The 13,931-nt window shown below is 36.6% G+C and overlaps 1 protein-coding gene across 22 annotated transcripts in view; it reads left to right on the top strand.

Annotated features, from left to right (window-relative positions):
• DST (dystonin) overlaps positions 1–13,931 on the top strand; it is a 333,803-nt gene that overhangs the window by 290,346 nt on the left and 29,526 nt on the right. For all 22 annotated transcript variants that reach the window (XM_087945546.1, XM_087945452.1, XM_087945460.1 and 19 more), the window contains 8 exons: positions 1,267–1,437; positions 3,321–3,476; positions 3,668–3,874; positions 4,988–5,107; positions 9,310–9,479; positions 10,861–11,020; positions 12,031–12,225; positions 13,624–13,752. In XM_087945546.1, coding sequence (XP_087801672.1) covers positions 1,267–1,437; positions 3,321–3,476; positions 3,668–3,874; positions 4,988–5,107; positions 9,310–9,479; positions 10,861–11,020; positions 12,031–12,225; positions 13,624–13,752 — 1,308 coding nt within the window. The remainder of the gene's footprint in view (positions 1–1,266; positions 1,438–3,320; positions 3,477–3,667; positions 3,875–4,987; positions 5,108–9,309; positions 9,480–10,860; positions 11,021–12,030; positions 12,226–13,623; positions 13,753–13,931) is intronic.

Raw genomic sequence — 13,931 nt, forward strand, 5'->3', positions numbered from 1 at the left:
ATGGCCCAAATTTGGAAACTAACGCTTTGTGGCTGTTTGGAATGAAAAATTTGCAAATTCTGCACAAGAAAATAACACTAAAGGCATTAATTTAGTAAATTATCATAGGTGAACAATCTTCACATTAATTTAGAGACAAAAACAATTTTAAGGAAATATGGGATCTCTGGTTAGCTGCTATAAAGTTGTATATATAATTTATATTCTTCCACTTGTCCTAATACCAAACTGTTAATTATCTCCAAGTTCTCCAAACAGAGAAGTTACTATTATGTGTCTTAATTCCTCAACTTTATTGTCCATTTATTATTTCTTGATTAATCCAACTCCAATTGCCAGTGTTTAAAGATATAATCTTTTTTTTTTCTGTGTCCAGACAGCACAGTTGTATTACTTTATTTTCAGTGAGTTGAAGGCTCATTAAAATATGCCTATCTCCAGGACTTGGAATATAACATACCCAGGTCCAATTTTACTTGCATATTCATAACTTACAGTTAGTGGTTTGGTAAGCCTTGCCAAAATTCCAGTCTAGGTCTGAAATGCAAAGATGTGATTGAGAATGCCTCCCTCTTGGGTAGACTTTTTTTTAAATGTCTTTCTTTGCATCTGAGTAATAGATCAGATTTTCCTGGGTTATTTTTCAGTTGCAGAAATGTCCCGAAGGTGCTTTTTCAAGAGGCAACTGGGCTTTTCTGGTTTTTCTTTGAAGACGTATCACTTCTCGTCCAAGAAGTCGCAGAAATGCTTTGCTAAAGTTAAAGGCATTTTTATTCTAGGAAAAAAAATCACTAAATAATAAAGTTTTTCTGAATTTGGAATATGCCTATTTTTTCTTATGGATTGAAGACTCCACAGATGTAATTATCTTTGATCTCACATGATCCCAGAATTCTTCAAGGCTAGTTGTGCAAAATAACTTCGAACATGAGTTAACAGATAACATTAAAATATTTGCTCAAATATTTATTCAAAGTACACGACAAATAGAATGCCTATAAAAACTTAGGAAACTCATTCATTTGACTAACATTTTTTAAATTGTTGATTCATTTTGACCAAAGAATGCACACAATTCTGTATGCTATTATGGACACATTCCTATAAACATCTGGTGACTGTTTCATATTATCCACAATGTGTTTTTCTTAACTCACACAGCCTTCCCCCCCCCACAAAACTTGAGCCCATAGTCCCTACAACTGCTTTAGAGGTTAATAATTTAGAATCAACATTGATTATGGCCTATTCTCACTTTCTGTCTAGGAACTTTGTGCTGCCTTTGAAGCTAAGGAGAAAACATACAGATGTCTGATGCAGAAGGGCCTACAGATGCTTGCAAGATGCCCAGAGTCTATGGAAACTAATGTTGAGCAGGATATAAATAATCTTAAAGAAAAATGGGAATCAGTAGAGACCAAACTTAATGAAAGAAAAGTATGTTATAGAAGGAATATGAGAAATTTGTCTGCGCATTTAGGAAGTTTAATGTTAGATTATTTTCAGTGTAGGAGAGTTTTGAGGTTCTTTAGCAAGAGTTAATGGAACCATGTAGTCTGTATAGTAAATAATGCCAAACATCCATGCCCATAAGAAAAACTGTTTCAGTAAACTGTAAGGAGTAGTCCAGTGTCTCTAAAACAAAAACATCTTTTTAGAGTCTATAGAATCATAGGCTTGAGGAATAAACAGTTCCCTAATCCATCATTTTACCATTTGGAAATACACAGTACGCTTTAAGAGCATAGTTGATACTGTGAATATAACAGTTCTTCAGAGTGTTAAGCGAAGAGACCATGTTGTGTCTAGGGAGTCAGGAGCAACTTACTGATAAACATATGCTTTCATAGAAGTAAACATGATTTACTTCTCAGTTAAACAGTTTAACCTGATTTGGACTATATGTTTCATCTGGAAGCCATAGAAATACAAATATAAAAGGCAGAAGTGAACGAATGAATAAGCCAAGAGATTTGGAGGGAGAAAAGCTTTTGGATGGATGGGTTTGTTTGTTTGTTTGTTTATTTACTTATTTATTCATATGCATGTAGTCCTCGACTTATGACCACAATTGATCCCAAAATTTCTGTTAAGGGAAATAGTTGTTAAGTGAGTTTTTACCCATTTTACGACCTTTCTTGCAATCATTGTTAAGTGAATCACTGCAGTTCTTAAGTTAGTAACATGATTGCAAAGTGAATTTGGCTTCCCCATTGATTTGCTTATCTTAAGGTCACAAAAGTTGATCACATGACCCAGGACACTACAATTGTCATAGATATGAACCGATTGCCAAGCATCCACATTTTAATCAAGTTAACATGAGGATGCTGTGACAGTTGTAAGTGTGAAAAATGGTCATGAGTCATTTCTTTCAGTGCTGCTGTAACTTTCAATGGGCACTAAACGAATGGTTGTAAATTGAGGACTAGTGTATTAGAAATTAACAGACTGGCTCAGTAATGCCCCTTTTAGCTATAAGCATTTAGTCATGACTGGGAGGTCCCTCTTTCACTTCTTTGCATGTGTTGTCACTTACGATGTAGATAAACCTTCCTTCACAAAGTGCTTTTAAGATATTTTGGGATCACAGCTCCCAAAATTTGGAGCTATTGTGAATACAGGCAGTTTTGTTTTATGAATACTAGGAGTCACTATTTATTTGGAGGGCAAGATATCAGTGAAATGTTTTTAAAGATAACCTACTCTGGTTCATAAGTTCTTCTGTCATTTGTGACATGTGTTCCCTAGAACAACAGGGCAGTTACTCTCTTTGTTCAGTTTTTTGTTTTGAGCCAGCCTGGTAATTGCCTCAGGGGGGAGGATCTTCATGCTGCAGCAAGAATTAGTCTTCTGTGCAAATTATAAGGCTTAAATTATAATGTTAACTTTATCCAATGGTTTTCTGAGCCATTCTTGACATCCTTCATACAGTACTGAGCACAAGGTCCCTTTTGTGTAAATCAGATCAAAACTAGAAAACATGTGTTTCTAAATTTCTGTCTAAATGCTTCTTGGTCTTAACATTTGAACATGTAATGTAATGGTGATATTGTTTTTTGTTTTAAGAGGTCGGTATGTCACATGGGGTTAAATTTTGCTTGATCCCTATTTTTTTCCTTCTTTTTCTGCTTAACTATTGTGTTGCAATATTTTATCTAGATACTTTTTAGAACAAAATGCATGTTAGCATTAGCTTAGAAAAATTATTAGAGGGAAAAGCCAACAGCAATGGGCCTCCTCCAAATTATATTCAAGCACAGCATGATTTACTATTCTGCAAAGCTTCCACTATGATTAATTATGTAATGTTCTTACAGATCAAACTGGAAGAAGCTCTCAGCTTGGCAGTGGAATTTCACAATTCGCTACAAGATTTTATCAACTGGCTTACCCAAGCTGAGCAAACTTTGACAATGGCTTCTCGGCCAAGTCTTATTTTAGACACTGTCCTATTTCAGATTGATGAACACAAGGTATGAAAGAAAGGAACAGAATCACAACTTTCTACCTTAAATGCATTGGGCTGAATTGTACATAAATTAGCTCATCAACATATACCTTCTGAAGATTGGTTTAAGTAATATATTTTCTCTGCCAATATGTTAGGCAGCTTTATATTTCTAGATACCTTTCAAATTTCACTATTGCCTTGTTCCTTTGGAAGGTCTTTGCCAATGAAGTAAATGCTCATCGTGACCAGATTATCCAGCTAGACAAAACTGGAACTCATTTGAAGTACTTCAGCCAGAAACAGGATGTGGTCCTCATTAAGAATCTTCTCATTAGTGTCCAGAGCAGGTGGGAAAAAGTAGTTCAGCGCTTAGTAGAAAGAGGAAGAGCCTTGGATGATGCAAGGAAGCGTGCCAAACAGGTAACACGGCAGTGCGCCATCTCAATTTTAAAGACTATATCTCAAATCAACGCACACTTTGTCCCCAGGATTATGTATGTAAGTTTAACTAACTTCCTCAACTTGTTCGTAATCTGAAATGAGATCTAAGTGGGTATGCAGAGGTTTTTAATTCTAACTCCACAAGAGCCTGAAAGGGAAGGGGGAGGGGTGATTCAGGATCGTTTCCTACATGTAATGTTAATTGAGCATGAGTCGGATGAATGCATGTAAGGGGAGCTTAGGCATGGATGAAAGAAACAATCATAAAAAAGTCAAGTGTTTCATTAATAATCAGTTGGATTATTTTTAAAGAAATAAGTAAAAATGTTCTTGTCTTTGTGTGGTGAAATTGATAGTGATAGAAATATTCGTAACTGCAGGCAAATGATGGTGCAATTATGAAAAAAAACATTCCTTAGGTTTTTGTTGTTGTTTTGCAGATAGGCATACTCCCATAAAATTAGCAGGTTTCTGCCATCCCCTCCCATGTTCTGACCAGAAGGCACATCCGAACCTTCTCTGAAAGATACTGAATAACTAGAAGGCCCTTCCTCCTTTTTTCTTTTCATTTTCCCCAAAGTCCAAACTAAGCGCTCAGATAAATGGTGGACTGTCTTTATCAAACTGTTCATATGGTAGCTGAAGAGATACTGCCAGAATTACTTGGTTTAAATGATCATTTCCAGCTCTCTGATTCTTACCTGAGGCCTGGCATTATCATCTGAGCAATCAACCCAATGAAATAGTAGTTGAAAATACTTTTCAAGTTCACATTAGATATAGTAAGGTTTATTCATATGCATGAATGCATCATTAAGTACATTAATTATCCATCCGTGACACTTGCATTACATCAACTTTACTGGAATTAGAATATTAGAATAAGCAAGAACAAATACCTATTGTAAAATAATTTGCAAATCAAAAAAACCTGTTTGAAAGAAAAACAAGCCGTTCTTTTCAATATATTGTTGAGATCCATTTTTAATCCCCTGATTTTGATTATTTTTCACATTTAATATCTTGAGACTAAATGCTTATTAATAATCTATCACTGGAAAAACACAAGCTCACCTCTTAATTTTTCTGCAGTTCCATGAAGCTTGGATCAAACTTACTGAATGGTTGGATGATTCAGAAAAGACTTTAGATGCAGAACTGGAAATTGCAAATGATCCAGACAAAATCAAAATGCAGCTTGCCCAGCATAAGGTGAGTCACTAATAATGGAATGTGTAGAGCCTGTCTGATCTGTTACCTCAAGGCATCATGAGGTAATGAGCAGGAGGAGAGTGATTCATTGTTCACAACATTGGAATATTTGCTGCTATCAAATTCAGACATTGGCTGCTTTCCAGCTTATAAAAGAAATAGAAATTGAAAGGCTTCTCTGTAGAAAGCTCTATTCTTGTGGCAGGGACCCACATGTGATCATGAAGGACCATATTAAAGGGTATTTGAGCCAATGAGTTACCCAATCTGAATTCTATACTGTCCATTTCTATATGCAGTCAGCTTAGTCTGACAATATCTGATTTGAAAAATATTCATATTTTTCAAATAATGTTGGGGATGGAGAGAATTTTACTAAAGTAATTAAAACTTTTATCAAAATTCTAAACAATGATGGTTGAATTTAAAGCAATCCCCACAATATTAAAACTATTCAAACCAAAAATATCAGATTCACTTAACAACCAGGTTACTAACTTATCAACTATAGTAATTAACTTAACAACTGTAGCAAACAAGTATCATTACCCCTGTTGGAGTCTCAATCGAGGAGGAAGACGAACAGCTGATTGGCTGTGGAGGAAACTGGGGAAGAACAAAGTCTGGCTGGGCAGAGCAGGGGGAGAGATAGAATAAGGGAGAGATAGAACAAGGGAGAGGGAATTCAGAGGAAGACCCAGGCCCACCCCCTCTTCATCCTAGGACACGCAGGGAGGAACAGAGAAGAGAGCAATGTGGGTTGCGTGGCTTACGGGGGAGAAAAAGGCCCTGATTCCTTTCATTAGGCACACCTGGGAAGAGAGTTTAAAAGAGATGCAAGTTGAGAGCGGCGTTTGCAAATGTGAGTTTATCTTGTGTTGACTGTGGTTATCTGCGTTCCTGGAATCCTCCCAACCAGGTTGATTTACCGCTGTTCCTTCATGTCTGGAATTCCTTCTCTTGCCCTGCCGGATTAATTACCTCATCTTGCCTTGATTGGACTTATAGTTAAAGTTTTTGTTGATAATATTTTGGACTTGAATCTCTGCAGCCAAAGGCTTTTTCTGGGAGAGTTTTCTCCACATCAGAAGCTACTTATTATTTGACTGTATTGCCTTTGTGATACGCCTTGGGTCATCACAGCCAGGTCATAAAATGGGGCAAAACTCACTTAACAATGGAATTTTTGGACTCAATTGTCATAATTCAAGAACTACCTGTATAGCATTTTGAACCAACTATAGCTCTGTCTCAAATACTAGTTGTCCTGACTGCATTTACACATGTGATAACATCTACAGTGGGAGCTGCACTGTTTGCCATTTAGCTTCTGAATGTAGTTAAAGGTTTTGGTTGCTACCTTTAAAGCCCTGTGTTACTTAGTACTTGCAGGAGTGGGCTGCTGGGGGTTCGTAGGGGTTCAGGAGATCCTCTAGCTAAAATTCTGCACAGTTCAGAGAACCCAAAAATCCCACTCCTGGCTGGCCCCACTCACCCTGCTCCTCCCCTCCCAGGAGTTCCTACATGGCCCATTTTGGATGCAGGTAAGTGCAGGGCGCACGGAGGCTCAGGGAGGGTGAAAAAAGGAACCTCCTGGAACTTCAGGAAGGCCGGAAATGGGCCTGTTTCCAGCTTCAAGAGAGCTTCCAGAACCCGGGGAGGCCATTTTCACTCTCTAGGAGGCTTGAGTAAAGCCTCCAGAGCCCAGGGAGGGCAAAAATGCCCCCCCCACACCAGCTGTGGTGCAGGAGGCTGACTAGGCCACACCCACCATGGCCACGCCCACCAAGCAACCAGGCAGAGAACTCTTTGCTAAAATTTTTGAAGTCCACCTCCGGAGTATCTGGATATTTTTGAGACTGCGTCTCCAGTTGGAACCTACTCCTATTGGACGGAAAGCATGATATGAGTCCATTTCCTACAGAATGTTGGTTTCAGGGGCCTTGAAGGTGAGCCCTCTCAGTGGTAACCTCTTCTTCTCAAACAGTTTGCCCCTAAGTATAAAGACGACTTCTTCCCTGTAACAGGTAGTCCTCGACTTACAATCACAATTGTGCCCAAACTTTCTGTTGTTAAGTGAGATGGTTGTTAAATGAGTTTTGCCCCATTTTACAACCTTCCTTGCCACAATTGTTGAGTGAATCATTGCAGGTGCGTAGTTAGTAACACAATTGTTAAGTGAATCTCGCTTCCCCATTGACTTTGTTTGTCAGCAGATCCCAAAGGTTTGATCACAGGACCTTGGGATAAGTATGAACCAGTTACAAGCATCTGAATTTTGATCACATGATCATGGGGATGCTTCAAAGGTCAGTAACTGAAAAATGGTCATAAGTCACTTTTTAAGTGCCATTGCAACTTTGAATGGTCACTAAATGCACTGTTGTAAGTCAAGGACTACCTGTACTTTTCTGAAGAACAGTGAAGATGTGGTTCTTCTGCAGGGCTCTGGGGAATGAAAAGAAGGGATGATAATATGAGGAGAGTAGCAGTATGTTTTGATTCAGTTTTCTAGATAGCCCAAGGCATTTTGCAGGATTAAGTAAAAGTCAGCTCATAGAAGAGAACTCGAGAATTTTACAATATGTGTGTGTTTACTAGCAGAATTAATTTAATTTAAAAAGATCAACATTTCATTCTCCGTGCAAAAATAGTAGTAGCTACAATCCTAGCGAATCTATTTATCAAATAGTTTGTTTGCCTGTGGTCTGTAGATTGCTATAATCTTCTGTTTCCTTGAAACTTTGCATTATGAAATAAACCACAAAACCATGGTTTCAGTAGTTTTAGTATTTTGCATCAAGGACATAAAAGTAGGATATATGTAATACTCAGAATTACTTGGATTTATTCCGTGAATGTTGCCTTTACCAAAAATAGAAAGAAACCAAAATTTTTAAAAAGATGTCTGTCTCATATTTGTGCCAAAATAAGGCACATTCATTGCTTTCTTATCAGTTTTTGTCTCCCTTGGTATATTTAAATGTAACATAACAGAAAGTATTGTTCATGCAATCCATATCCCAGGAATTTTTAAAGAATGAGATATTTAAAAGTGCTTTAACAATTAGCAATATACTTTTGCCTACATTTCTGTACAAGATGTTTTTCTAAAACATTATCAGGAAAAAGGAAATAGTTGAAAGTTGCTATTTTTAATTACAAACTAGAAAATAAACAATTCAAAATCATAAAATTGAAATATGAATCATGTTATACATGTATAATATATAGAGATGGAGATCAAATTCATGTTTACAAGAAACGTATTCTACATTTTATTTCTTCTAGAGTTTAAATTAATTCAGATTTATAATTGTCCTGGCTAAGATAAGCAATCTAGAATACAGAGTTAACTCTTCTTTTTTTCCCCCCCTGCTTGTTCTGCGAAAACATAGTACACATTTAGGGCTCCACGACAAAAGCTCTGATGCAGCTTTGATCAAAGACTTGTATCAGATAACTCTTTTGATATTTACTGCGTAAAAGGCTCTTTGAGGTTTAAAGCATTGAATGATCAAGAAGAAGAAAGGGTTGTTAAAATCAAGCACATGCCATTTAAATATACTTTAATTCACTTTGTCATTGAAGCTGATCTTATAAAAGCCTCAAACTTATAATTTACAATTTGATTTAAATAATGTTTGTTTCTGAAAGCCTACACGAAGAGATTGATAGTGCTCTCCACCATGGTAAATTTTTCAGGAGTTCTTTGACCATATGGAGAATGCCTACAATCTTAAGAACTGTTGTGTTATTTTTAACAGCAAGAAATGGAAAGCAGTTTGCACCTTCAGAAGTCAACTAAACCAGACAGTGTTTGGCACTCACACAATTGTGATCCATTTAAATTAAAAAGAATAAGTAATAAGTTTTGTTTATGTTAATCCCAAATTGATGGGCTGTTACACCATACTGAAGAGTTTTGTTCTTCTGCCGTTTCTATTAGATTACATCTTTTTATTGCCCAGTTAAATTCAAGTTGATTTGCGAATGTTTTAATTTCGTTGATACAAACTAAATGGTTCTGGTTTCTTGCTATCTCAATGACATTTTATGAGTTTTCTTCCCTAAATACAGCTTGCCTCAGAATTGTAGCCATTGTGATCTAATCCAAGTAGCACAAAATAAGTTTTATCCTTTAGTTTACGTGCCGTACTTGTTTCTTGTGACAGTTTTTTCCCTTCTTATTTTTTGCACAGGAGTTCCAAAAATCTCTTGGAGCTAAACATTCTGTGTATGACACCACAAACAGGAGTGGGCGCTCTTTAAAAGAAAAAACTTCCCTCACTGATGACAGCCTGAAATTGGACGATATGTTGAGCGAGCTTAGAGACAAATGGGATACGGTCTGTGGAAAATCTGTAGAAAGGTAGAACCTAAAGCTATGCATCCCGTTTAAAAGATGACCCATAAAACACAGGAATTTATTTGTTTATACCATTGGTTTTTATCTTAATTTATTGTCAATATCTGACCTTGATTAGTCTAATCTTACAAGAGGCCACTTGTAAGCACAGGATGGAGTTCTTGGCTGCAAATGCAGCCTTTGAAATGTTTAAATAAAACTGTTTAAATCTCAGCCAGCTGTAGCATATGCATATAGTTTGTTTTTATCAGTGTGATGAAATGAGATCTGTTCCTTCTCAACCAATTTCTGTGGGATGGCATAGGGATCTGTGTCTTAACAGTGGGAAGTAGATGGCTGCAAATGCGCATCTTTTTTTCTTTGCACATCTGTTAGGCCTGGGCATAAGGATCTTGTTTTCCTAGAGGAATGAATGTTGCCCTGATATATATACTATTCTCCTGAAACTAATATTGACAAACATACCTAAACACCAGCATCTCAATGTTGTATTAATCCATCTGAAAACAAGCATAACATTTTGTCAAAGTTGACGGAAGGTTAGGGTTGAGATTGGGGTACTGCGAGGGCATATAGCCTCCCCGAAGATGGATAACTAGGAGATTGTGTAGGAAGTATGGGCTGGCATACTAACAGAAATATCATGTATTTATTCAGAGGAAGACTTAGGTAGAAGACTGCAGCAACTGTTTTGCAATCTCAAAATGGATTACTTATTCATCAGTCAGTCAAATTGGTTAGTCACCCATATCATCAGAAGGGACTCTGAAGCATACCCAACGATTCAATAAAAAACACAAATATAGAAACATCAGATGGAAAAAATATAGAAATCTAAATAAACTGCATAAAAAAACAATTATATAAACTGTTAGGCAAAGAGGGGATAAAAATGGCCACCCCAACAATGGAGCCATCTGAGCAAATCTTTGGTTCTTAGGAGTTCCAGGCCTGATAAGATAACCAGGTCCTGAGGGCCTTCTGGAATGTCAAAAGGGATAATAAAGCTCCTAGTATTTCAGGACGAAGCATGCTCCATAAAGTGGGCATTATACCACCATAATGGTGCTTAATCTATAGAGCGGATAAATGTAAATCCAGCAGTTGGTTTACATAGGGCAAAGAATATCTGAATTTATTCAGTGGTTCTACTGCATATCCATTGGGACATGAACGCACACATAGATGCTTCCCCCATACCGCTTGCTGCAGTTTTAGTTGGCTGTGACTACTAATAATAACATTTTTATCTGTTTACCTTTTTTACCTTCTACTTTATTAAAAAAAATCAATTTTGGTTCTTTCTTTTATTTATATAGTACTTTTCTTAATGAATGCACACAAAGGGGCTTATTTAAATATTTCCTTTATTTACTTTCTTCAGACAAAACAAACTGGAAGAAGCTCTCCTGTTCTCTGGGCAATTTACTGATGCTCTTCAGGCTCTCATAGATTGGCTTTACAAAGTGGAACCACAGCTGGCCGAAGATCAGCCTGTGCACGGAGACATTGATTTAGTGATGAATTTAATAGATAGCCACAAAGTAATGACCATATTACAGTAATGTTTGTATTCTTTTTAAGTCTGCTCTACTAATTGTTTTGATTGGGTGACTGATATCAACATAGATTGTAAGAAAGACTTATGAAACTAATACATTAAAAACCCTACATTGTAGTTTTTTAAAAAAAATCATAGGAAAAACTGGAGATTTGGTTGGCTTGAAAATTTGTTTGGGAATCTGTGCTACTTTATTAAACTAAGTTATTTTAACTGACTGTTTCAAGATGTTTGCAGCTTGTGCCTTGTAAATTACCTCTGTGGGTATGGCAATATTCTCTTGACCTCAAATAATATAAGGAAGTTTTATTTTTGAAATAGCAAATAATGATAGTTATTAGTAGTGTTGGGATTTGGCCTAGCTTACTTCCAATTCACAGAGCTTGTTCCCTGTCTTCCTTGATAGGACCATGAAAACGAAATTAAAAGTGTCCAGTGTAGATTAGCATTCAATTTGGATCCTGAATTGTCTAATTATAATTGGTTGAAAAATAGTTTAATAAACCATAGGATTTAGTTGGTTTCAACAAGCCATATTAATGAGTAATTACATTAGATTGCAGTAGCATAGTAGACTTCAGTTAATGAACCAACAAACATTTCCAACCCTCAGTGGTCCTACAGACCAGAGAGCTCCTAAAAGCATTCCCAATAGAAGAACCCATTTTCTAAATGAGGTTTGAATATATCCATTCTGATTTTTATTGTAGAATGCACATAGAAAGCTACTGATTAATGCAAAGCAAGAAGAAATAAACTGCAAAGAATAAATGCAATGGATAGAATAGAAGATAATTTTAATAAAATTTTGAAATGAAAATATTTTGCCCAATTTATCTTTAAAAAAAATTAACAAAATGCAATTTTTGCTTTAAAAAAAACTAGCTGTGACCGAGAGGGTTCTTTACATAGAAAAGAAGTCATGTTGCATGTAAGTCATAAAGATGCTCAATAGTGTTTAACACTTTTTTTTTTTTAATTTCCTTTGCTCAGGGCTTCCAAAAGGAACTGGGGAAAAGGACCAGTAGTGTTCAGGCCCTGAAACGTTCTGCTCGAGAGCTAATAGAAGGTAGCCGTGATGATTCCTCTTGGGTTAAGGTTCAAATGCAGGAGCTTGGTACTCGGTGGGAGACTGTGTGTACTCTCTCTGTCTCCAAGCAAACTCGACTAGAACAGGCCCTTCATCAGGTGAGAAACAAATGCATTGCTCTGAATTCCATCTATGTAAGGAATCATAATTACTTGACCCACATGTGATATCAAGGCAGGAGATTTTTTTAAAAAAACTTTTAAACAGAATTATTTAATGAACAAGCCATTGCGGTTTGTTTTCATTTATTAATCCCATTCATATATTATCCCATCTAATGGTCTGCAGGTGCTCTGATTTTCCAGAAATTTTTCCAGTCTTGTTCAAACTGTCCGGAAATGTTCGGAACTGAAAACAATTTGGACAGAAGTGGCAGACTTACTTATACAGAACAAATTGAATTTTTAAGCAATTTTTCTGGTTCTCAACCTCACACCATTTATATATAACTATAACTATATATATTGAGATGGATGGATGGGTTTAAATGATAACTATTAAATGTCTCCACCACTTGCTCCAAAGTGTACAGGTAGTCCTTGACTCCTATATTACAATCATAACTGAGCCTGAAATTACTGTTGAAAGTTGTGCCAGTCATTAAGCTGATGACCGTGTGACCCCACTTAATTCTGCAACCTTTTTTGCAACATTTGTAAGTGAATCAGTGCAGGTTATTAAGTACTTTTTGGCAGAAACTAGAAGTAAATGCTGGTTTCTGGCAAAAAAAAACACGTTATATATCACAATCGTGATTTTGGGATGCTGCAGATGGCTATATATGTGGACCAGCTACTGAGATCATGTGACCACGGAGGGAGGGTTGCCCCCCCATCAGAGCGTGGGTCATAAGTAGCCTTGGGGATGTCCATCATAAATGCAAACATTTGATATAAAATTGGTTGTAAAGTGAGAACTATCTGTGCATGCATGTTTGGGAAGACTCTTGTTTTCCCTGTTTGTTCAGGACTTTGAAAAACTATTATAATTTGAAAAACTAAGGCTTGTACAGGACCTAAGTAAAAGGAAAAAGGGAACTCTATCATCAGAAATTACCTTCTCAGTGGTAGTGTTGCTTTCAACTCTCAGAGAAAAAATTGGATCTATACACAGCTTTAATTAACTTCCCCCTTTCCTCCTTCAGACTAACTGATGTTCATTAGCATGGCTCCAGCTCATAGACTTAAGCATTGTTTTTGTAATCTATAGGCAGGATAGCAAATTGCTAATACAACTGTCGTGTGGCATAAATCTTAACATTTAAAAGCATTCATAAACAGATTTTTCAGATTTTTTTTTCTTTAAAAAAAGGTTTTATATTTTACAGTGAAAGATAGCAAGGGGTTTTTAATCAGATTTCTTACTTGAAAGTTAATATGACTTCATTACTGAATGATAAGTAACTGCTATTTTGGGCCCAATGTTTTCATACATATTTGTTCTTTCTTTTCTTGACACACACACACACGCACACACACACACCTCCATTTGTGCAGGCAGAGGAATTCCACTCAGTTGTCCATGTGCTTCTGGAATGGCTGGCTGAAGCTGAACAGACCCTGCGTTTCCATGGGATCCTACCAGATGATGAAGAGGCCCTGCGTATGCTAATAGATCAGCATAGAGTGAGTTGGATCATGGACTGGTTCTCAAAATTAGATTTATAGAAATGTGACAATAAAATGAAAGCACTCCTGGCTTATTTATATCTAGCAGAGAAAAGATGTTTTCTGTCCTAGAAATGAGGTCTTACGAAGCAGAGCAGTTGCTCCAGAATGAAGTCCTCTGTTTATTTAACTGATGC

Source organism: Notechis scutatus, chromosome 1 (assembly GCF_049901735.1).
Source record: "Notechis scutatus isolate UNSWTSFEM ecotype Mainland chromosome 1, rNotScu1.2, whole genome shotgun sequence".
NCBI classification, from domain to species: domain Eukaryota; kingdom Metazoa; phylum Chordata; class Lepidosauria; order Squamata; family Elapidae; genus Notechis; species Notechis scutatus.